At 46.0% G+C, this 25,440-nt stretch overlaps 1 protein-coding gene across 1 annotated transcript in view; it reads right to left on the reverse strand.

Annotated features, from left to right (window-relative positions):
• Window positions 1-25,440, reverse strand: part of LOC124775340 — a 531,162-nt gene that overhangs the window by 129,444 nt on the left and 376,278 nt on the right. Inside the window, exon 3 of the mRNA XM_047250172.1 lies at window positions 23,607-23,893. Coding sequence (XP_047106128.1) covers window positions 23,607-23,893 — 287 coding nt within the window. The remainder of the gene's footprint in view (window positions 1-23,606; window positions 23,894-25,440) is intronic.

The following is a 25,440-nucleotide window of genomic DNA, read 5'->3' on the forward strand; positions in this document are numbered from 1 at the left end:
TATATTACTAGGCAGTGACGCATCATGCGAAATTTACTTTCCTCCCTAAGTTTTGCACACCAATGTATTACACCACTGGCCATTAAAATTGCTACACCACGAAGACGATGTGCTACAAACGTGAAATTTAACCGACAGGAAGAAGATGCTGTAATATGCAAATGATTAGCTTTCCACAGCATTCACACAAAGCTGGCGCCGGTGGCGACACCTACAACCTGCTGACACGAGGAAAGTTTACAACCGATTTCTCATACACAAACAGCAGTTGACCGGCGTAGCCTGGTGAAACGTTGTTGTGATGCCTCGTGTAAGAAGGAGAAATGCGTACCATCACGTTTCCGACTTTTATAAAGGTCGGATTGCAGCCTATCGCGATTGCGGTTTATCGTATCGCGACATTGCTGCTCGCGTTGGTCGAGATCCTATGACTGTTAGCAGAATATGGAATCTGTGGGTTCAGGAGGGTAATACGGAACGCCGTGCTGGATCCCAACGGGCTCGTATCACTAGCATTCGAGATGACAGGCATCTTATCCGCATGGCTGTAACGGATCGTGCGGCCACGTCTCGATCCCTGACTCAACAGGTGGGGTCGTTTGCAAGACAACAACCATCTGCACGAACAGTTCGACGACGTTTGCAGCAGCATGGACTATCAGCTCGGAGACCATGGCTGCGGTTATCCTTGACGCTACATCACAGACAAAAGCGCCTGTGATGGAGTACTCAACGACGAACCTGGGTGCACGAATGGCAAAACGTCATTTTTTCGGATGAATCCAGGTTCTGTTTACAGCATCATGATGGTCGCATCCGTGTTTGACGACATCGTGGTGAACACACATTGGAAGCGTGTATTCGTCATCGCCATACTGGCTAATCACCCAGCGTGATTGTATGGGGTGGCATTGGTTACTCGTCTCGGTCAGCTCTTGTTCGCATTGACGGCACTTTGAACAGTGGACGTCATATTTCAGATGTGTTACGATCCGTGGCTCTACCCTTCATTCGATCCCTGCGAAATCCTACATTTCAGCAGGATAATGCACGACCGCATGTTGCAGGTCTTGAACGGGCCTTTTGGATACACAAAAGGTTCGACTGCTGCCCTGGCCAGCACATTCTACAGATCTCTTACCAATTGAAAACTTCTGGTCAATGGTGGCCGAGCAACTGGCTCGTCACAATACGCCAGTCACTACTCTTGATGAACTGTGGTATCGTGTTGAAGCTGCATGGGCAGCTGTATCTGTACACGCCATCCAAGCTCTGTTTGACTCAATGCCCGGGCGTATCAAGGCCGCTATTACGGCCAGAGGTGGTTGTTCTGGGTACTGATTTCTCAGGATCTATGCACCCAAATTGCGTGAAAATGTAATCACATGTCCGTTTTGGAATAATATATTTGTCCAATGAATACCCGTGTATCATCTGCATTTCTTCTTGGTGTAGCAATTTTAATGGCCAGTAGTGTAAATAGACCTCAAGGGAATAATAAGTTTTTAGCGCCTACGCCGCGAAAGTAACACGCTGTTCACTTTTACGCGCTATTGAACAGCGCCGTGCAGCAACGTCCGTGTGTGCTCGGGCAGCCCGGAAGTGGCTACTGGCTAGCTCAGCAGGGGCTGGCAGCTGGCTCCTTGAGCGGCGATGCTATCTTGTGGGCCTGTCCGCGCATGCGCCCAGGTGAGTTCTCTGGCCTCTAGAGTGTCTGCATAGGTATACAGGCTCTCTACCGGGCCCCCATCTTTACTGCCATCTGCCGGCGCGCGCCTTGTTTGCGCAATGCCACGGGCCGGCGTCGGTAGCATTTACCGCCGTAACAAAACACGATTACGTCACTCGATCATCGGTGCTAAAGAAAAGTAAATCGGCTACGGTTACACGATCCTTTGCATTGTATCAATATCACTGATTTGCTCGGCGCAATCAGGAAGTTTGTGGTGTTGTTTCTTGTCTGGTGTTTCTTTTTTGTGGTCCACAGGTTTCAACTAACTATAATTGCTTCCTGAAAGCTGAAGACTCAGAAATGTGACAAGTTAGAAAAACAGTTCCGACTACATGGAAAAATCGCAGAAGAAATTTTCACTCACGTTCGCTCAATTGAAAGTTGGCTATGAATTCTGTCACAGACTGTAGCAAGGAGAAGTTTCCTCATTTGGGGGTGGTCACACGGTTTTAACTTTCCTCTCGAAAAAACCAAGCTGTGACCATGATCCTTATCTTCAGATTCGCCCTTTAATGCGATGTATTTTTCCAAAGGATGGATGTCGTGGCGGAGACCTTAGTTGCAGAACTCTTCATTTTGACTGTTCAGAAACTGTTACAGGTCGAAAATCACCTTGTCGACATACTGTAGATTAGATTAGTACTTGTTCCATAGGTCATGAATGCGACACTCCGTAATGATGTGGAACGTGTCAGGTTAATAAAAGGTGTCTATACAAGATATTACATTACACAAAATATTACACGTCACTAAATTTTTTTAATATTTTTTTGTGGGGGTCGGGAAATTACCCACTTATTATATCCAAAAATTCATCTAATGAGTAGAAGGAGTTGCCATTAAGAAATTCTTATAATTTCCTTTTAAATGCTATATGGCTATCTGTCAGACTTTTGATGCTATTGGCTAAGTGACCACTGCTGACACGCAATGCTTTCTTCATCCGGAGAGAGAGGAAGAAGTAATTCTCCCCCCCTCCCCTTCCCAGTGTATTACGTATTTAATAATTCTTGACATATTTTTTTGTTGAGTGACAACTTTTTAATTTAAATGGTTAACTCACTGCTCTGATATTTATTTTTTTCCAGTGGGACTTTAGATTAGTCATCGAAATTCAGTTAGAATTCTGTTAGTCTTATGCCTTCCTGTATTTTGATGACATCTTTTATTTTTAAATTTGTTGCATTTCAACATTCTTAGTTTCAATTTTGAATATCCCTTTGATCAATTATGGGCTTAAGTATTTTAACTAACATTATTCTTTTTTGAGTTCAATGATAGACTGAGTATTAATTTCCTTTTTGTTCTCTGACTTTTTCCTTTCATTTTCGTCTCGAATTTCAATTTTATTCCCTATATTTCTAATTTAATAATTGATTACATAATTTTTGTCGAGTGACAACTTTTCAATTTAAATTCTTCTCTAACTGTCTTGATAATTATTTTTTTTAATGGGATTTTAGATTACTCATCGAAATTTAATCAGAATTTTGTTGGTCTCAGATTACCGTCCATTGCACATTCCTTCCAAGTATCACTGCCATGTGTCTGCCCTTTATTCCACATTTAGTGGAGGTTTTCCACCTGCTCCTCACAAGTTTACATTTTACTTCTCCGAAAATTTAATCCGCTCATAGACAGTGCACGTTTTTCCTACAATGACAAGTTTCTCAATATCTTTACATGTTTTCCCAATCAATTCTGATTCCGTCTGCATTTCCTATCAATTTGATTTGTAAACTGTCTATGCTACCGTCTTTCTATCTCATTCTTATGATATGTATGTTTCCTACTTCGCCGCGCGGGGTTAGCCGAGCGATCTAAGGCGCTGCAGTCATGGACTGTGCGGCTGGTCCCGGTGGATGTTCGAGTCCTCCCTCGGGCATGGGTGTGTGTATTTGTCCTTAGGATAATTTAGGTTAAGTAGTGTGTAAGCTTACGGACTGATGACCTTAGAAGCTAAGTCCCATAAGATTTTACACACACATTTGAACATTTTTTTTCCCTACTTCCATCCAAATCGTGACCGTTTCCTGAATCATCCATGTTTGCTTCGTCTCTGCTTTCGATATGCTCACTGTACACTGTTACGCCACAAACATTTCCTTCTTGATTATACTTTTGACGCCGCATTATTAGACGCAGTTTACTCACTCTTTCTGTGTGAACACATCGACCTTGGGAAGGTATTTCTACCGTTTGCGAGAGCCAAGGACAAACTAGGGCCTCGTTAGTCAAGTTGCGGTCTCCTGGAAAGTTGTCCAGCCGCAAGTCCAGCCGCCAAAAACAGCACTCTCTTCGACGCAGACCGCGCTCACCATGTTTTCAGAAATCCGTCATTAGAGTTAACGACGTCTGCAACGACTTTTTGTACTCAGACCGACAGGCACAGAGCAGGGAGCAGCTGCCCAACTAGCGCTCTGCGGAGAAACTGCGGAACTGAGGCTAGAAAGGCTACACCCAGAAAAATCACCTTAGGGTTAACAGAAATGCAATACAGTTATAAATAATATCATTTCCTGTTCGATAGATCCTGGAATGCCTCCTGTACCTTGCTCCCAAACGCCTGGCTATTAAAACTGCAACACTTTGAAGGAGCTTTCCAACAAACGTCAAAGTGGCATTAAGTGTACTATTTGATTGGATACGCAAATGATTAAAATTTCAACCACCCACGCGAAGTAAGTGGAAGTAACGTTTCGGATGGACCCCGGTTACGCGTGCAGCATCACGATGGATGTATTCATTCGCGCAGTCTCCGAGGAAAACGAACGTTGCCAGATGTCATTCGTTCTTATCATACGGTCCTAGCACCATACTGATGTTACGTGGTGTCACTGGTTACAGAACACGGTTACTAATGGTTCACAAACATAGCGATTTGAACAGAAGTCGTTACGTTTCTGACTTGAAAGTCAGTGTGGGTGTAGGCGAGCAAGACGGTTCTCCACGAAACTGTGCAAGCAATGTGAAGGATCGTGTTCCAACATCAACGACAATTTTGATAGAGAAGACGAAGACGACCTGGACGAGTCACTTGCAGTACCACTGTATGAGGCAGCTGAGAAGGTATTCATTCACGTAAAATTTTGCAGAATTACGCATATTTACCAATCAATTTTTGGCTATCATAGCATGATTCACTGAATTACAGTTTTTCAGTTGAAGAACAGCACCAACCCACTGTTCAGCCTGGATCGTTCACAGCCGCTGAAGCTTTGACTGGATCTTCCATTGGCCAGAACCTTTCATCGCGACCTTCTAGGGCTCAAGAAACATTGCCTGGGTCAACAGCAGCCAAACGGTGACTAGTGCAGGTATTTAGTCAAACGCCGATAGTTCACTGTACAACTGACTTGTCTTTTGTATCCATGTTCTGTCTCTAAATGCTTTCTTTCTTTTCCACATGGAGAAAGTAATTCAGTGATGATCCAGTCCGGGCTCGACGTATATCTATTTCATGACACACGTACGTTACTACATACAGATTTCATATCCAGCTTCCTATTCTGAGTCATCTACCTAATATGCTGTAAATACACACATAAAAAAAGTTTTGCATCACCCCAGTTCCCGGAATTTCTGAAGACAGACGTTGACTGTGGATATTGTATCACAGACACAGTCCCTTTGACTATTCAGAGATGTCACTAAACCCGCCCAATGTAAACAACCATGATTGAACACCGCCTATTTGACGGAGGGGGTCCGACTGCCGTCAGTTGCAGTCATTCCATCAGAAAGGAGATACGCGGATCGTGTTGTCTGTAGTTCAACCATGGCTAGACGTCAATGCCGCGGTTCGATCGCGTCCGCATTGTTACTTTGTGTCAGGAAGGGATCTCAACAAGGGAAGTGTCCAGGCGTCTCTGAGTGAACCAAAGCGATGTTGTTCGGACATGGAGGAGATACAGACAGACAGGAACTGTTGATGACATGCCTCGCTCAGGCCGCCCAAGGGCTACTACTGCAGTGGATGATTGCTACCTACGGATGATGGCTCGGAGGTACCCTGACAGCAACGCCACCATGTTGAATAATGCTTTTCGAGCAGCCACAGGACGTCGTGTTACGACTCAAACTGAGCGCAATAGGCTGCATGACGCGCAACTTCACTCCCGACGTGCATGTCGAGGTCCATTTTTCAACCACGACACCATGCAGCACGGTACAGTTGGGCCCAACAACATGCCGAATGGACCGCTCAGGATTGGCATCACGTTCTCTTCACCGATGAGTCTCGCATATGCCTTCAACCAGACAATCGTTGGAGACGTGTTTGGAGGCAATCCGGTCAGACTGAATGCCTTAGACACACTGTCCAGCGAGTGCAGCAAGGTGGAGGTTCCCTGATGTTTTGGGGTGGCATTAAGTGTGGCCGACGTACGCCGCTGGTGGTCATGGAAGGCGCAGTAACGGCTGTATGATACGTGAATGCGATACTCCGACCGATAGTGCATCCATATCGGCAGCATATTGGCGAGGCATTCGTCTTCATGAACGGCAATTCGCTTCCCCATCGTGCACATGTGCCTGCAGGATAACGGCATCGCTCGACTAAAGTGGCCAGCATGTTCTCCAGACATGAACCCTATCAACATGCCTGTGATAGGCTGAAAAGGGCTGTTTATGGACGACTTGACCCACCAACCACTCTGACGGATCTATGCCGAATCGCCGTTGAGGAGTGGGACAATCTAGACCAACAGTGCCTTGGTGAACTGGTGGATAGTATGCCACGACGAATACAAGCATGCATCAGTGCCAGAGGACGTGCTACTGGGTATTAGAGGTACCGGTGGTGTATACAGCAATCTGGACCACCACCTCTCAAGGTCTCACTTATGGTGGTACAACATGCAAGGTGTGTTTTTCATGAGCAATAAAAAGGGCGGAAATGATGTTTATGTTGATCTCTATTCCAATTTTCTGTGTAGGTTGCGGAACTCTCGGAACCGAGGTGATGCAAAACTTTTTTTGATGTGTGTATAATTTGTTAATATTTTCACCAAACACACTTTCCCATCAATTCATTCAAAACAATCTCTTTTAAGCGCAATGCACGGACAGGATAGGTCCGATGAGAGACAGACAGGAGTGAGGAGACGTTTGGCGGTACGGGGTAGAAGGCATTATTCGTAATTTTCGCTTTGCAGCCTTCCCCATATGAAGAAATTAAATGTTACATACGTCTCTTGCAGGAAAGGTAATGTACTTTTACCTGGTGCGCAGGGTTTCGCTGATGACATGTTAATTTTTCGAGTTGTAAGCGGTGGGAGTGGACATTTTTCATGTTTTCACCCAAGTGCCAGATAAAAGCTGCTTTTCAGCGCGCTGTAGCGCCAGTATAGTTTATCAGAAAATCAAACTCGACTAGAATGTTTTGCAGGAAATTTTGTCTACTTCACTTTTGCATAGAATGGTAAATTTCGGAAAAGGGATACTTTTCGAGGTATACGCGAAAAACTGAAAAGAAGTGCTAATATTGAGACTCTTCGTGTTGTTCGATATGACGCCGACCGCCTGCAAGGCAGCGAGCATGGCATTCGGATTTAATGCCCCAGAAAACAGATGCAACCGCTGAGAAATACACTTCCGCAATTCTGTTACGGGGAAACCACGACTTGACTAGGCTATGTTTCCAGTTGACGTGATAAATTAAAATGTTGAACACTCTTCCCCCTCACCAGTTAGCAGCCGACACAGACGAATGTGAACATACAAGTAAAATTCATTCTATGACAAATAAACGAATCACAACGAAGGAGTTATCCGAATGTCACGAGAAAGAGATTCATTGAACAATTCAGTAACCCGTTGGTCCACCTCTGGTCCTTATGAAAGCAGTTATTCGGCTTGGTACTGAATTGTCTTCGCTGGTCATGGAGCTTATTTCGAAGTGGGACTCAGTACTGAAGGCAGTTCCACTCCAGTCAATAAGATTCCAGGCCGAAGACGTGTCTGGAGACGTCCCTAGACAGCGCTGTGGTACCAACCTGACAGTCGCATTCCATACAGCCCGACAACTAGTAGTGTTCGTCTGGCGTGCCATTTCTTTTATAGCAGGACCTCTTTGGTTATCATCCGCGGCACACTTACAGCAACAGCGGCACGTTGACGATATTCCACGCACCTTTTTATTGCGCTTCATGGTAAGCCATACTGGACTTACATTTCAGCATGATAATGCCCGCCCACATACAGCTAGACCTTCTACTGTTTGTCTTCATGCTTGTCTAACCCTACGTGGGTCAGCAAGATCGCCGGATCTCTCCACAGTTGAGAGCGTTTGGATAAAAAAAAATGGTCCAAATGGCTCTGAGCACTATGGGACTTCTGAGGTCATCAGTCCCCTAGAACTTAGAACTACTTAAACCTAATTAACCTAAGGACATCACACACATCCATGCCCGAGGCAGGATTCGAACCCGCGATCGTAGCGGTCGCGCTGTTCCAGACTGAAGCACCTAGAACCGCTCGGCCAGTCTGGCCGGCGCGTTTGGATCATTATGAGCAAGGCCGTCCAGCTATCTCGGAATTTTGAAGATCGAACGCGCCAGTTGGACAGAATTTGGCACGATACCCCTCAGGATGACATTCAACAAATGTATCAATCAATGTCGAGCAGAATAAGTGCTTGCATAAGGGCCATAGGTGAACCAACGCCTTATTAACTTGCTCAGTTTGTCAAGTTCTTACTATTGAATAAATCATTCAATTTTTCTGAAACTGCAATCGTTTGTTTGTCTGTACATGTACGTCATATCTAAAGATTTCTGTTCAATTCAGATAATTTCTTCATTTTTTTTTTTTTTTTGCCTTAGAGCTTGTTAATCATGACAGGAAGAAGGTATATATTCAGTGTTTTTCGTGTTGGATCAGAAGCAAGTTTAACATAACGTTCTCACCAAATAATTATTGTTCTGTGACCGTCCTGGAGTAACGGAGTAATACCCTTCAGTGTCGTGGCTCAATCTCAATGCGTTTAGATTAACTTCCAAGGCAAAGCACTAAGTTAACAGTCAGGGCTAGACTGCACGAAAGCACCAGGAGCAGTAAGGCACCAAAACGAAATAGCTCACCCGGCCACAGCACAGACACGTGGCAATGTACCACAACCGACGCATCACCTGCGGCAGCACCGGGTCACTCACTCCAGGACACGACTGCCACGGCGAGCTCGAGTGAACCGCTTATGTCGGCATTCAGCCGACTGCCCCGTGTGCGAGCGGGAGCTGTCTGTTAAGAAAGGATACTCTTGCATACACTATCGATCCCAAGCACTGGTACGGGACAGTTACAGTTTTCTAAACAGTGCGTGCAGATAAGACAAATGTAGATTATTCAAGCGCGCTGATGCTCCGCTGTCGTGACTGAACGGCAGTACGGCGTTAGCAGTCACACAAGTCGCTAGTTTCTGCATGTAGTCTCAAAATGGATGATGTCGTATTATGATTTTTGTTTATATACATGTTGCATGTATACCAAATTTTATTTTAACTGACGTAATTGTTTTCATTCCAGGTACGTTTTTGCAATCTGTCATTCAGGTCCGTTTACGTAGCCTGTGTTAAATGCCTATGCAGATACGGCAGCAGTCTCTGGTACAATGTTATCTTACTTAGTTTGCTCATTTAGTAGTATTTATATTTTCCCATCACAAAACAGATCTGAAAATGGGTCATTACAGACCCAAATCTATAGTAAGTTGACGTCTACAACAGTAAACTGATGTCTCAGATCATGTGAATTAAACTCATATCTTCACTTCGCCGCTGTACATAGCATATGCTGGTTTCAGCATCCTTTGTTTTTCTATGTGTTTTACTGGATATTGTACATAGTTGTAGAGAAATGGCACCATAGGTTCATACACATGCCAGAAAACATTATTAGTTACAGGAGTAAAGAGTTAGCCTTTAAAGCATCCACAAACTTGAAATATACACTTAAGAGCCAAAGAAAATATCGTGTACAGCTCCCGCGAACACGCAGAAGTGCCGCAACACGACGTGGCATAGACTAGTATAATGTTTGAAGTAGTGCTGGAGGGAATTGACGCCATTAATCCTGCAGGGCTGTCCAGAAATCCGTAAGAGTACGAGGGGGAGGAGATCTCTTCTGAAGAGCATGTTGCAAGGCATCCCAGAAATGCTCAATAATGTTCATGTCTGGGGAGTTTGGTGGCAGAGCAAGTGTTTAAACTCAGAAGAGTATTCCTGGAGCCAGTCTGTACCAGTTCCGTGCGTGTGGGGTGTCGCATTGTCCTGCTGGAATGCCCAAGTCCGTCAGAATGCGCAATGGACTTGAATGGATGCAGGCGATCAGACAAGATGCTGACATACGAGACACTCACCTGTCAGAGTCGTATATAGGCGTATAAGGGGTCTCACATCACTCCAACTGCATGCGCCCGACACCATTACAGAGCCTCCACCAACTTGAGCAGTCCCCTGCTGACATGCAGGGACCATATATTCATGAGGTTGTCTCCATACCAATACACATCTATCCGCTCGACACAATTTGAAACGAGACTCGTCCGACCAGGCAACATGTTTCCAATCATCAATAGTCCATTGTCGGTATTGACGCGCCCAGGCGAAGCATAAAGCTTTGTGTCGTGTAGTCATCAAGGATATGCAAGTGGGCCTTCGGCTCCAAAAGCCCATATCGATGATGTTTCGTTGAATGGTTTGCACGCTGACACTTTTTAATGGCCCGGCACTGAAATCTACAGCAATTCGCAGACGGCATGCACTTGTGTCCCGTGGAACGATTCTCTTCAATCGTCGTTGTTTCCTTTCTTGCAAGATCTTTTTCCGGCCGTAGCGATGTCGGAGAATTGATGTTTTACCGGATACCTTATATTCACGGTACACTCGTGAATTAGTCGTACGGGAAAATTCCCACTTCATCGCTACCTCGGAGATGCTGTGTCCCATCGCTCGTGCGCCGACTGTAACATCACGTTCAAACTGACTAAAATCTTGATAACCTGTCATTGTAGCAGCAGTAACCGATCTAACAACTGCGCCAGACACTTGTCTTATGTAGGCGCTGCCGACAACAGCGCCGTATACTGCCTGTTTACATATGTTTTTATTGGAATACGCATGCCTATACCGGTTTCTTTGGCACTTCAGTGTATAAGATAAGAATACCAAAGGAGATTTGTTATGCAAAGAAGTTCTGTTTCAGCAATAAAACTGACGAGTTAAGAAGATAAGAGTGGGCGAAATACGCACACGATGAGACACAAAAAGAGGCGACAGAGAGGTAATAATATATGTCAGGTACCACAGAAGTGTCAAGAATGATAGAAGGCATTTACAAGCCGACAAACAGACAGTACTATACAGCGATCACGTAGTTGGGACAAATGATACTCCAACCACGTTCCTTTCATTATGGTACCGAGACCACGCACTTGCAAAAAAAGACATAGAGACTTCTTTCTTAATGAACGTTTATGGCGTTCGAGTAGGGAGACTCAGAAGAAAAAATGGGAACCTGTAAGTCGACTACCTGACGGGCATGCGGCTAGGAACACAGGGCTAGCAAGAGCTGCATTCCTGTTTCCGAGAACACGTTGAGTGAGTTGCATCACGAGCAATAAGAAGTAACAGCTCATGAAACTTTCAACGTCAGAAACTTTCAATTGATAGTGAGGCAAGTGGCAAAAAATACCGCCAGCATTTCAATCTTTAACGCTACGCTTCCAATTTACTTCAGTGTGGCGTTACGTTTGAAACTTTCATTTTAAGATTACGTTCCTTAGATCAAACTCACTCGTTTTGAGGCAAGAAACAAAACCGCCTCAACAAACTGTTGACGAGTGACTGAGATAAATTTACTAGGTTACGGTATTTATTCCACCCAACACACAAATTTCTCTGAAGCTAATTTTATAGATTGTTCTTGAACCTCTTCGTACACCGACAACACTAGTATTATTTTTTTGTTTTCTTAGCAATTCTAGGATGACTCAGAAAAAATATTACAGGCTCACATACATAGAACTTTCTTTCATAACACGTTATAGTATCATACTATACTGTGGAACTGTTCGTCATTCTTCTACAAAACTATCAATATGTTGATCTAAATTTGGACTATACATCGGTGCCGACAATAGCCTGGGTTACGCCCTCTATGCACAATATCATTCCCTGGTGAACTCTATAGCTATTGTGAACCGTCTGCCACCCAAATACTACTAGAGTGGTGCGGAGGGAGCAGAAAGATGGACGTATTGGCAACCACATTTTGGCTGTTGCAACGACAGTGCAGTTGCGTTTACGTGGAATATACATTGTCCACTCAGGCTGTCGTGACCACCTGTCAAACGCGATTAATCACCATTTGCATCGCATACAGGTTCGAGATATGCAGGATGAGGGTCAGCGATGTTCTGGAAGGGGTTGGGTTGTTTTCGGCGGAAGAGACCAGACAGCGAGGTCATCGGTCTCATCGGATTAGGGAAGGAAGAGGAAGCAAGTCGGCCGTGCCCTTTCAAAGGAACCATTCCGGCATTTTCCTGGAGCGATTTAGGGAAATCACGGAAAACCTAAATCAGGATGGCCGGACGCGGGATTGAACCGTCGTCCTCCCGAATGCGAATCCATGTTCTGGAAGGTACCTCAGGGATGTGGAGCCGTGATGTTGACTGCAGTACCGTGGCCAGCTGCGTTAGGATTTCTCGGTCGAGGATCCATGGCGCGAAAAGCCCGATCGAGTGGTTCCACAGATTCTCTATTGTCTTTAAATTAGGGGAGTCTGGTGGCCAGGGAGGCACAGCAAATTCGTCCTGGTGCTCTTCGAACCAAGCACTTACACTGAGAGCTGTGTAGAACATTGCATTGTCCTGCTGATGGATGGACATCGTCCCCAAGGACAGATGTTGACTTGTACTGACCCACTGTGCGTTCCATAAAGGCGAGATCGCCCGGCGAAGGTAACGAAAACGTTCCCCGAACTACACTCCTGGAAATTGAAATAAGAACACCATGAATTCATTGTCCCAGGAAGGGGAAACTTTATTGACACATTCCTGGGGTCAGATACATCACATGATCACACTGACAGAACCACAGGCACATAGACACAGGCAACAGAGCATGCACAATGTCGGCACTAGTACAGTGTATATCCACCTTTCGCAGCAATGCAGGCTGCTATTCTCCCATGGAGACGATCGTAGAGATGCTGGATGTAGTCCTGTGGAACGGCTTGCCATGCCATTTCCACCTGGCGCCTCAGTTGGACCAGCGTTCGTGCTGGACGTGCAGACCGCGTGAGACGACGCTTCATCCAGTCCCAAACATGCTCAATGGGGGACAGATCCGGAGATCTTGCTGGCCAGGGTAGTTGACTTACACCTTCTAGAGCACGTTGGGTGGCACGGGATACATGCGGACGTGCATTGTCCTGTTGGAACAGCAAGTTCCCTTGCCGGTCTAGGAATGGTAGAACGATGGGTTCGATGACGGTTTGGATGTACCGTGCACTATTCAGTGTCCCCTCGACGATCACCAGTGGTGTACGGCCAGTGTAGGAGATCGCTCCCCACACCATGATGCCGGGTGTTGGCCCTGTGTGCCTCGGTCGTATGCAGTCCTGATTGTGGCGCTCACCTGCACGGCGCCAAACACGCATACGACCATCATTGGCACCAAGGCAGAAGCGACTCTCATCGCTGAAGACGACACGTCTCCATTCGTCCCTACATTCACGCCTGGCGCGACACCACTGGAGGCGGGCTGCACGATGTTGGGGCGCGAGCTGAAGACGGCCTAACGGTGTGCGGGACCGTAGCCCAGCTTCATGGAGACGGTTGCGAATGGTCCTCGCCGATACCCCAGGAGCAACAGTGTCCCTAATTTGCTGGGAAGTGGCGGTGCGGTCCCCTACGGCACTGCGTAGGATCCTACGGTCTTGGCGTGCATCCGTGCGTCGCTGCGGTCCGGTCCCAGGTCGACGGGCACGTGCACCTTCCGCCGACCACTGGCGACAACATCGATGTACTGTGGAGACCTCACGCCCCACGTGTTGAGCAATTCGGCGGTACGTCCACCCGGCCTCCCGCATGCCCACTATACGCCCTCGCTCAAAGTCCGTCAACTGCACATACGGTTCACGTCCACGCTATCGCGGCATGCTACCAGTGTTAAAGACTGCGATGGAGCTCCGTATGCCACGGCAAACTGGCTGACACTGACGGCGGCGGTGCACAAATGCTGCGCAGCTAGCGCCATTCGACGGCCAACACCGCGGTTCCTGGTGTGTCCGCTGTGCCGTGCGTGTGATCATTGCTTGTACAGCCCTCTCGCAGCGTCCGGAGCAAGTATGGTGGGTCTGACACACCGGTGTCAGTGTGTTCTTTTTTCCATTTCCAGGAGTGTATAACGCTCCGTCGCTCATTGCAGGGTGTTTGCTTTCAGAGATTTCAAATCGTACACGCCAGCCGCCATCTGTATGATGGAGCATGAAACGTGATTCATCTGGAAAGGTCACCTGTAACCACTCAGCGGACGTTCAGTTAAGGTGCAGGCTTGAAAACTGCAGCCTTCGTCGCCAATGAATAGCAGTCAGCAAGGGTATACGAACCAGGCGCCTGCTGAGAAGGCCCATACGTGGCAACGTTCGCTGAATGGTCGTTGACTAGACGCTGTTGGTGTGTCTTGCTTTACCTGGGTGGTCAGTCGCTCAACAGATGCACGTCTATTCGCTCGTATACGTCTCTGCAGCCGTCTTTCACCTCTGTCATCTATGGCCCGTGGTGCACCACAGCTGCTTGGCGGCACGCGAACAGTTTACGAATTTAGACATTCCGGAAATATTTCCACCCTTGGCGCGAAAGCCAATGATCACGCCCTTCCGGACGTCGGATACATCGCTCCGTTTCGTAATTACTACAAAGACTGCACTGTTTCCCTCGTCTCCCGGCACGCTTTATATACCCTTCATTGCTACTGCTGCCACCTGACGTCTGTGAGTGGTTATTGCACGTTGACGTCAAACATACACTGTGGTCACATTAATTTGACGGGACCGTGTAGTCTGATGTGCTACGAATCAAACATCTCTTTGATCTAACAACTAAATAAGTAACTCTATTAATATTGAACGATTGCTTATACAAAGAATCACTTTAATTTATGTAAAAATTTTGTAACAGAAGTGCACTGTGTGAAACATCTTTTTCTTTATTGTTATGGGTCTCCAGTCCGAAGACTCGTCTGACGCGGCTCTCCACGCTCGTCTACCCTTTGCAAGCCTCTTCATTCTCTTCATAACCTGTGCAAACTATATTCATCTGAACTTGCTTACTGCAGCAAGCCTTCGTATTCCTCTACAATTTATTCCCCTCCCTCCCCCCCTCCCCCCTCCACTCTTCCCTCCCTTCATCAGGACCCATATTTTCCTCCATTTCCGAAGTAACGTTTTCTCGATACCTCACGATCGCTTCCTTTAGTCAAATTGTGTCATCATTTTTTCTCCTCTAACTGAATCATCATCTCCTCATTACTTACATCATCCGTCCATCCAATCTTCAACATTCTTTTGTTATTCCATATTTCAAAATTTTCTATTCTTGCCTGAACTGTTTACCATCCACGTTTCACTTCCATAGAAGGCTACGCCCCAGATAAATACTTTCAGGAAAAACTTCCTAACACTGAAATTTCCATTTGATGTTAGCAATCTTTTTACAAACGCTTTGCTTACTATTGCCAGTCTGCACATTATACCCTCCGTACCTCAGCCAATGTCATTTACTTTGATGCCCAAATAGCAAAGCTCATCTACTACTTGCAGTGTCTCACTTCACCTCCTGCTCTAATTCCCGCAGCATTCCACTACATCTTGTTTTCATTTTCCTGATATTTATCTTCACACCTATTTTGAAGACACTATACATTCTGTATCGCTGCAAAATTTCGCAGTGTAGTACGAGGGCGTGCTGGAATGTAATGTCTCTGAATTTTTATGTGAAAAGTCTTGAAGCTTTTTAGATAAAACGAACGTTATTAACATTCTACATTTTTATTCCTCATGTCTACACAGTTACCCTATAAGAAAAAAAAAAGATTAAACTCGAGGAATTGTCCGAATGGGATGGAAATAGATATAGGTGATGTACATGTACAGACAAACATATGATTACAGTTTCAGAAAAAACTGGCTTATTTATTCAAGAGATAGAGCTTCTTAAACTGAGAAGGTCAGTAACACATTTGCACTTATGCAAGCAGTTTTCGGCTTGCCATTGATTGATACAGTTGTTCGATGTCCAATTGGCACGTTAAAACGTCAGGATCTCAGTCTGGCTGAAGGGCCCAGCCCATAACGCTCCAAACGTTCTCAATTGAGGGTAGATCCGGCCACATTGCTGGCCTAGGTAGGCTTTGGCAAGCACGAAAACAAGCAGTAGAAAACCTCGCCGTGTACGGGCCGGAATAATCTTGCTGAAATATGAGTCCAGAATTGCTTGCCACGAGGGGCAACAAAACGGTGCGTAGAATATAGCCGATGTACCGCTGTGCCGCGGAAATGCCATGAAAGGGGAATGGCACCACAAACCGTCACTCCTGGTTGTGGGGCCGTATGGTAACCCACCGCTGTCCGGGTCGTTCCCAGACACGTCTTCGGCCTGGAATCTCACTGACTGGAGTAGAATTGTCTTCAGTGATAGAGTCCCGCTTCGATTTGAGGCCAGATGGCGGGCGCAGACGTGTCTGGAGACACTCCATGTAGCGATGGGATATCAACTTCAACCAGGACTGACTGTCTGGGGTGCCATTGCATTTCATAGCAAGACTCCTTTGGTTGTCATCTGCGGCAACGTTTTGTTGCCCTGGCGACGACCATATTTCTCCCAACGAGAGGCCAGTTTATTGATACCGTCACCGTAGAATGTTTGACTTTCTTGACGGAGCCGCAACCTCACCTCTGCTTGCACCACTTCACCACTATCAAACTGAAGCCCTTGATGGTGTTTTTTAAGTTTTGGAAGACAGATGAAAATGAGATAGCGCCAAGTCGAGACTGTACGAGGATGATCGGTGGCAGTAAACCCAAGACATCGCAGTTTTGCAATGTCGCAACGCTCATGTGTCGTCTGGCATTTTCATGCTGAAGGAGAGGGTGTTCCATGTCTGGACGAACTCTTATAATTCGAAACTCGGTTACAGGGCGCAGTTTCCCACGCATGGACATAATTAAGTTACACACAGCCACGTTACACACTAGATTTCGGAGCCTTTAGCGACAGACCGCTGCAAATATGTAGACATGAAGAATAAACATGTAGAATGTTAAGTTCACTTTATTTAAAAAGATTAAGAGTTTTCACATAAAAAATTCTGCGGTATTACTTCCCAGCACTCCTTCGTATTTACGCGTAGTGTATTCTGATTCGTTTTATGTCCCTCATCAACTACGTTAGAGATTAGTGACGTGTTTGACAAAGAATGTTCCGCTCGCCACTGGGAAAGGGGAAGACGTGCGCTGTCGCAACAACTTGCAGGCGTAACAGTCGAATGGGAAATAGGAAAGATGCCTCAAATCAGGGAATTCGGTCAGGAACGGATCTTGGGTGACCAACATGTGGAAGATTCCGAAGTCGAGCTGCAACCCGGATTTTCACGAATTACGGGTCTATCATTAGTACTTCGGTTCTGGGGAAATCATCCTTGCTAGTTTCCGTGGGCAACAGTGTGTTGATGGTAAGGTCACCGTCGGCTGACATATCTCGCGACAGCTTATACAGGGAATGTTTCATTGCTGGATAGCAATAGTCGGTGAGGGGATACGCCGTAAAGGATCACGTCCTCGCTATGTCGTGAAGATGCGACTGCCCCCAGAGATTTACCATTTCTTACCGCACATAACAAGGAATAGAGATTAGCATGGGCTTATGAACAATCCGCGGTCTTCAGCGCCCGTACAAAGTTCCAATTGTTACACAGACCAATCTAGGCACTGTTACGAATGGCGATGATGATGATGATTATGAAATAATGATGACAACACAAACACCCAGTCTCTGGGCAGAGAAAATCCCCAACACGGCCGGGAATCGAACCCGGGACCCCGCGATCCAGAAGCAGCAACGCTAGCCACTAGACCACGAGCTGCGGACTAAATATCGTCAAGATTCTTGATTCCTGGATTAGAAGAACTGTCTGTATACATAATTAAGTTCTTACAAAACCCTCAGAGAGCACGATTCCTATTCGCACTTTTCCAGTTACCTTTTTTTCCACTTATTGCACCAGCTACAACACTTACGTTGCCTCCTATAGCGCATGCCATGAAGTGTCGCAGCCGTCACCAGCGGGAACGGGCCTGCTGCATATTATTAGATTCGTGTGTTTAATTAAATTGCTCACGGAGGGAAGCGATATAATTGTGACGGGTTGCGAAGTAGAATGAACCGAACATTACCACTTCATAAGAACAAAGAAACAGGAATTTGGCTGAATTGGGGTTGTCTGTAACCAGACACACAATATCGTATGTTAGAAACCTCACATGTTTCGAGATACTTCCATTCCTACGTGACTGCACTCAATCATTTTTTATTTCAGTGCGAGAATCTACTCTGAAATACACCAGGTGGTGTACGAAGCTTGTCTTCTTGCGCTGTAACACATACAGATCCTCCTTGAGCGAGCAGCGAAATTTCAAATGTCCACAGCATCTAGTGACTTCTCTTTGTGTGAAGGTGCTTTAAAATGTTAGTACGGTTAACAGCTCAAGTGCCTTTCTATTAAGGTAGTGATTCGTTTTGTACATGCAAAAGCACCTAACGCAATAAAACTCACCGAGAAGTGCCTGAAATTTATGGGCCATCGGCGATGAATGAAGGAAAAGTAATGGATTGGTGGAGTGTAATTGTGGAGTGCTGCAGGTGTACGATCAATAATGAAAGGATTGGGTTGTCTGGCTTATGGATTCAAATGAAATACTAACGGAAAACCGTCGCTTAAGAGACAGTCAATTTACTAAAGATATTCAGCGGTTTACACCGGACCGAATTTTTGCCGAGGTACTGTATTATTGAAAACTGTTTACGAGCTGGGTACCACGCTTCTTCCACCTGATGAAATTGTCTGCGATAAGGCAGAGTCGTCTTTCCGAGTACTAATGGCCATGCCACACAATTGACGTTAAAAGATTTTAACGATTCTGCTGACGTTCGAAGAGATTGCTTCTGCGTAGTGCCTTGGGTTTTTCTACTCTTTTTCCTCTCCACAGCGCTCTCCAAGTCTGACGAATGGAATCCCCAGTCTTCTGAAAGACGTCGTGTGGGCTTTCGTCGCCTGATAAGCTATGTGCTCTGAGGGCCGGGGCCGTCAGAGCAGTTTTCCTTTGTGTTGGGTAACGACAACAGATCTTTGACTGAACGTACAGGCCCGTTTGTGTGCGGTTCGGCACACGCCATGGTCAGGTGACTCATCTAACCTCCCGTTCACATCTTAGATGTCCATGTGCAGTGTAATTCCTATTTCGTATTACACTTTTTGTAGAATCATAAAAGGATGCTGATCTTGATAGTGGCGATCCATACGTGAATCTAAATGTAAATGCTCTACCTAGCAAGATTATGAGCATGTTCACCTTCCTTGGTCCATTTTCAGTGCGGTGGGCAACTTTTAGGAGGAGTTATGCAGTTTCCCATAATCCCGCAACAAAACTTGGCTAAAGTTCAGGTAATTAAACAAATTGTTTTCCAGATTTCTATTTGTTGTGGGCTGACATAGTCGTAGGATTTTTTAAATGACTTCAAAATTGCCATGACTGCATATTTATTACAATATACGTTGTTTCACTTAGGTCTTGTGGTCATTTGCAAGTGATTGTAAGCGCTGAAAAAAAAAAAAAAAGGTTCAAATGGCTCTGAGCACTATGGGACTTAACTGCTGTGGTCATCAGTCCCCTAGTACTTAGAACTACTTGAACCTAACTAACCTAAGGACATCACAAACACCCATGCCCGAGGCAGGATTCGAACCTGCGACCGCAGCGGTCCCGCGGTTCCAGACTGTAGCGCCTAGAAACGCTCGGCCACTCCGGCCGGCAAGCGCTCAAAAGACGGGCGCAGTCGACGTTAATAAAAGCCATAAAAATGAAATGAACTTTGGTGGCTGGTGTTAGCGTCTGTCCATACAGAAAAATGTGACGGATACAATCCTATCCTTCACATACCGATGGTTTTGGGGCAAAGGCTGACAAGAGACATCGAGGCTCAAGTAATTTTTATGCCTTTTATAAATGTCGACTGCTGCCGCGTTTTCAGCATCTACAATGACGAAAAAAATCGCAACACTAAGAAGGATTTGTGCGACATAAGCGAAATTTGGTAGGTGTGTTTCTACATGTGAAAGATATTCTATTCAAATATCGCGTCAGTCGCATAAGAGTGGTGCTGGTAGTGCCAATACGAGCAAGCAAGTCAGGTTAGGTTAGCTTTAAATACACGCTGTGAAAGTAGTGAGTGTTAGTTACGTATGAGATTGGAGGTGATGAGTTGACGTCAGTAAAGAATACCTTTAAGGTGACAAGGAGGCGTTTGTCAACACATCACTGAGTTTGAACGAGGTCGTGGGACAGGGCCACGAGAAGCTGGATGCGCCACATGCGATACTGCACAAAAACGTGCCAACAATGTAGCCACTGTACATGGCTGCTGGAAGCGGTGGTCACGAGAATGTACCTCCCCAAGAAGACACGGCTCCGGACGATCACGTGACAGTACCGAGAGGGAGGACCATCGTGTTCGGCGTATGGTTCTGTCGCACCGTACTGCATCTGCAGCAGCAATATGAGCAGCAGTTGTCACAACACTGACACAACTAACTGTTACGGACCAGTTGCTTCAAGGACAGCTCCGAGCAAGACGCCATGTACGACGAATTTCAGTGACCCCAAACCACTGCCATTTGTGACTTCCGTGGTCTCAAGCCCTTTCGTGGTTATCCCACGCAACGAGATTGTGCTGCCATTCATGAACAGCTTTCTAGGGGGTGTTTTCAACAGGATAACTCTCGCCGACATGCCTCTGCTACAACCCAACATGCTCTAGAGAGTGTCGACGTGTTGCCTTAGCCTGCTCGATCACCAGATCTGTCTTCAATCGAGCACATATGGATATCATCGGACGACAACTCCAGCATCATCCACAACCAACATTAACCGTCCCTTTATTGGCTGATCAAGTGCAACAGGCACCTGTGCAACACAATGCATACACGTGTGTATGCTTGCACCGAACATTCTGGTGGTTACACCAGTTACTAATGTACCAGCATTTCGCATTTGCAACGGCTTAGCTCGTGCCTACAGTAGCGTGGTATCCTGCAATGTTAATCACTTAAATATGTTCCCCGGACAAATGTATTCGTAAATTTCATTACTCTACATTAATTATTTTTAGTGTTACGATTTTTTTCCCGTCGGTGTATATCCACCTGAAGAGTCTAAAAGTAATAATGGACATTGTAATAAACTGTTCAATTGTTTTTGGTGCTATCCATGTTAAGTATGCGGTCCCTCAAATAACTTACGGGTTTGCTGCCGAGTAACATCGTCGAACACCGCCGATATTTCGACAGGAGCACACCCTGCCATTCTCAAGGCACAAATGCAAGGAGGAAGAAATGAGCAAGGAAATTTAATACATCGGTTCACAGAGGTGAAACATGGAAGATACCGCGCACAGAACAAGTGTCAACACGAAAAAAGATAACCAACATGAGAAATATCGACAGTTACTATTAATCAACAGGTGAGGTAGCACTAATTCTGTCCCTCTGTTTTTGATGAGGGACAGAGCCGGATTCCAAGCAGCATTTAAACAAAATCCACCATCTCTGTTAATAAGGTTGCTTGATAGTTTGATTTCAACAGCTTCCTTAATAACACTACCCAATAGCTGGACGTGCAAGCCAGAATCTCCGTGTTGTTGTATTCCATAGGATGACCGGTGTCAAGGCACTGTTCTGCAATAGCGGATTTGCTCCGCTGTTGTAAGTGTGTGTGACGCTTCTGTTCAATACACCTGTCTTCCACAGCCCTGATTGTTTGACCAATATATAAATGTAAATGTCGTGTGGCTAGGGTCTCCCATCGGGTAGACCGTTCGACTGGTGCAAGTCTTTCGATTTGACGCCACTTCGGCGACTTGCGCGTCGATGGGGATGAAATGGTGATTAGGATAACACAACACCCAGTCCCTGAGCGGAGAAAATCTCCGACCCAGCCGGAATCGAACCCGGGCCCCTAAGGATTGACAGTCTGTGGCGCTGACCACTCAGCTACCGGGGGCGAACTGACCAATATATGAGATGCCACAACTGCAAGGAATACGATAGACCCCAGCCTTACGTAAACCAAGATCATGTTTTACGGACGCCAACAAGGCCTTAATCTTAGAAGGTGGTCGAAAAACACATTTCACATCATATTTCCGCAAAATACGGCCAAAAACACGCGTCTCAGCGACATTGAAACCTGCGTGTTTTTTTCAGATCTGTAGACGATACTGTTGTTGTTTGGGCTCATGCTAGTGAGAATTTAAACCGGTTTTTGGAACACCTGAAGTCAATCCACCCGAATATTCAGTTCACTATGGAGATGGAAAAGAATGGATGCCTTCCCTTCCTCGATGTGTTGGATGACTGATAGTACGTTGGGACATTCTGTTTATAGGAAGCCTACTCGCACTGACTTGTATCTGCGATCTGATAGTTGTCACCATCCAGCTCAACATGAAGGAGTACTTCGTACCTTGGTTCATAGGGCCCACTTTATCTCAAACTCTGAAAGTTTGGCAGCTGAGCTATCACATCTCGAAGTCACCTTTCGTCAGAATGGTTATAATGAGAGGCAGAGCAAACGTGCGTTGCGCTATCAGTCTTCTGTGCAACGGGTGAGTGACGATAGCAACGAAATGGCACCTAAGTCTACGGCCTTTTTGCCTTACGCAGGAAGCATTTCCAACAGTATTTGCCGTATTTTGCGGAAATTTGATGTGAAATGTGTTTTTCGACCACCTTCTAAGATTATGGCCCTGTTGACGTCCGTAAAAGATGATCTTGGTTTACGTAAGGCTGGGGTCTATCGTATTCCTTGCAGTTGTGGCATGTCATATACTGGTCAGACAATCAGGACTGTGGAAGACCGGTGTATTGAACATAAGCGTCACACACACTTACAACAGCGGAGCAAATCCGCTATTGCAGAACATTGCCTTGACACCGGTCATCCTATGGAGTACAACAACACGGAGATTCTGGCTTGCACGTCCAGCCATTGGTTAGTGTTATTAAGGAAGCTGTTGAAATCAAACTATCAAGCAACCTTATTAACAGAGATGGTGGATTTTGTTTAAATGCTGCTTGGAATCCGGCCATCAAAAACAGAGGGTCAGAATTAGTGCTACCTCACCTGTTGATTAATAGTAACTGTCGTTATTTCTCATGTTGGTTATCTTTGTTCGTGTTGACACTTGTTCTGTGTGCGCAATCTTCCTTGTTTCTCCTCTGTGAACCGAGGTATTAAATTTCCTTGCACATTTCTTCATCCTTGCATTTGTGCCTTGAGAATGGCACGGTGTGCTCCTGTCGAAATATTGGCGGTATTCGACGATGTTACTCAGCAGCAAACCCCTAAGTTATTTGAACATTCAATTCGCCGGGAAAAGTTAAGGTCTCACATGGGGTCCCTACATTGTTCACAGCACTGCTTTACTGACTTCCATTGGTGCCGCTTGCAAGAATTACGCATGACAATAGAGATCTCCATTTTTCAAGAGCGTATTAATTCCGAACTGTATGAACATTAATGGTCAGCCCGAACGTCTCACCTAGGGTAAGCGAGCCGGAGGTCGGCCCTGAGCTTGGCCAGCAGCTCCGAGGCGCTGCTGAACTGGCGCAGGCTCATCTCTGGCTGCTGCTGCGGCGGCTGCTGGTGCTGCGAGGTCGCGTGGCCGTGGCCGTGCCGGCGGTGGTGGTCGCGCGGGGAACCCCCGTCCGCCGCCAGCGCCGCGACGCCAGGCATGGCGGACGCTGCGCCCCCCGTGCCGCGGCGCCCCCACTTGCGCAGCGCCGCCGCGTAGTCCTCCGGGTTGTACACCGGCGGCCGAAGCTGCTCCTGCAAACATCACGGCCAGAGGTCAGCAGTCCGCAGTGTCAGTACAAGGTCAGGACACAGCAACAATCACGTACAGTAAGATTGGAAAATTGCGCAGGTCGCACCAGTGTTTAAGAAGGGTAGTAGGAGTAATTCATCGAACTACAGACCTATATCACTGACGTCGGTTTGCAGTAGGGTTTTGGAGCATATACTGTATTCAAACATTATGAATGACCTCGAAGGGAACGATCTATGGATATGTAATCAGCATGGTTTCAGAAAACATCGTTCTTGTGCAACGCAGCTAGCTCTTTATTCGCACGAAGTAATGGCCGCTATCGACAGGGGATCTCAAGTTAATTCCGTATTTCTAGATTTCCGGAAAGCTTTTGACACCGTTCCTCACAAGCGACTTCTAATCAAGCTGCGGGCCTATGGGGTATCGTCTCAGCTGTGCGACTGGATTCGTGATTTCCTGTTCGGAAGGTCGCAGTTCGTAGTAATAGACGGCAAATCATCGAGTAAAACTGAAGTGATATCAGGTGTTCCCCAGGGAAGCGTCCTGGGACCTCTGCTGTTCCTGATCTATATAAATGACCTGGGTGGCAATCTGAGCAGTTCTCTTAGGTTGTTCGCAGATGATGCTGTAGTTTACCGTCTAGTAAGGTCATCCGAAGACCAGTATCAGTTGCAAAGCGATTTAGAAAAGATTGCTGTATGGTGTGGCAGGTGGCAGTTGACGCTAAATAACGAAAAGTGTGAGGTGATCCACATGAGTTCCAAAAGAAATCCGTTGGAATTCGATTACTCGATAAATAGTACAATTCTCAAGGCTGTCAATTCAGCTAAGTGCATGGGTGTTAAAATTACGAACAACTTCAGTTGGAAAGACCACATAGATAATATTGTGGGGAAAGCGAGCCAAAGGTTGCGTTTCATTGACAGGACACTTAGAAGATGCGACAAGTCCACTAAAGAGACAGCTTACACTACACTCGTTCGTCCTCTGTTAGAATATTGCTGCGCGGTGTGGGATCCTTACCAGGTGGGATTGGCGGAGGACATCGAAAGGGTGCAAAAAAGGGCAGCTCGTTTTGTATTATCGCATAATAGGGGAGAGAGTGTGGCAGATATGATACGCGAGTTGGGATGGAAGTCATTAAAGCAAAGACGTTTTTCGTCGCAGCCAGATCTATTTACGAAATTTTAGTCACCAACTTTCTCTTCCGAATGCGAAAATATTTTGTTGAGCCCAACCTACATAGGTAGGAATGATCATCAAAATAAAATAAGAGAAATCAGAGCTCGAACAGAAAGGTTTAGGTGTTCGTTTTTCCCGCGCGCTGTTCGGGAGTGGAATGGTAGAGAGATAGTATGATTGTGGTTCGATGAACCCTCTGCCAAGCTCTTAAACGTGAATTGCAGAGTAAGTATGTAGATGTAGGTGCTGTTACAAGTGGAGGTTTGCCAAGCGCTGTCTAACAACATAGCCACTAGTCAAATCTTCTGTCGTCGTGGGTACGCCTGAGAATGACTGGGACAGCGTATCCATAACGTTCAGTCCA

This window comes from Schistocerca piceifrons, chromosome 2 (assembly GCF_021461385.2).
Source record: "Schistocerca piceifrons isolate TAMUIC-IGC-003096 chromosome 2, iqSchPice1.1, whole genome shotgun sequence".
Lineage (NCBI taxonomy): Eukaryota > Metazoa > Arthropoda > Insecta > Orthoptera > Acrididae > Schistocerca > Schistocerca piceifrons.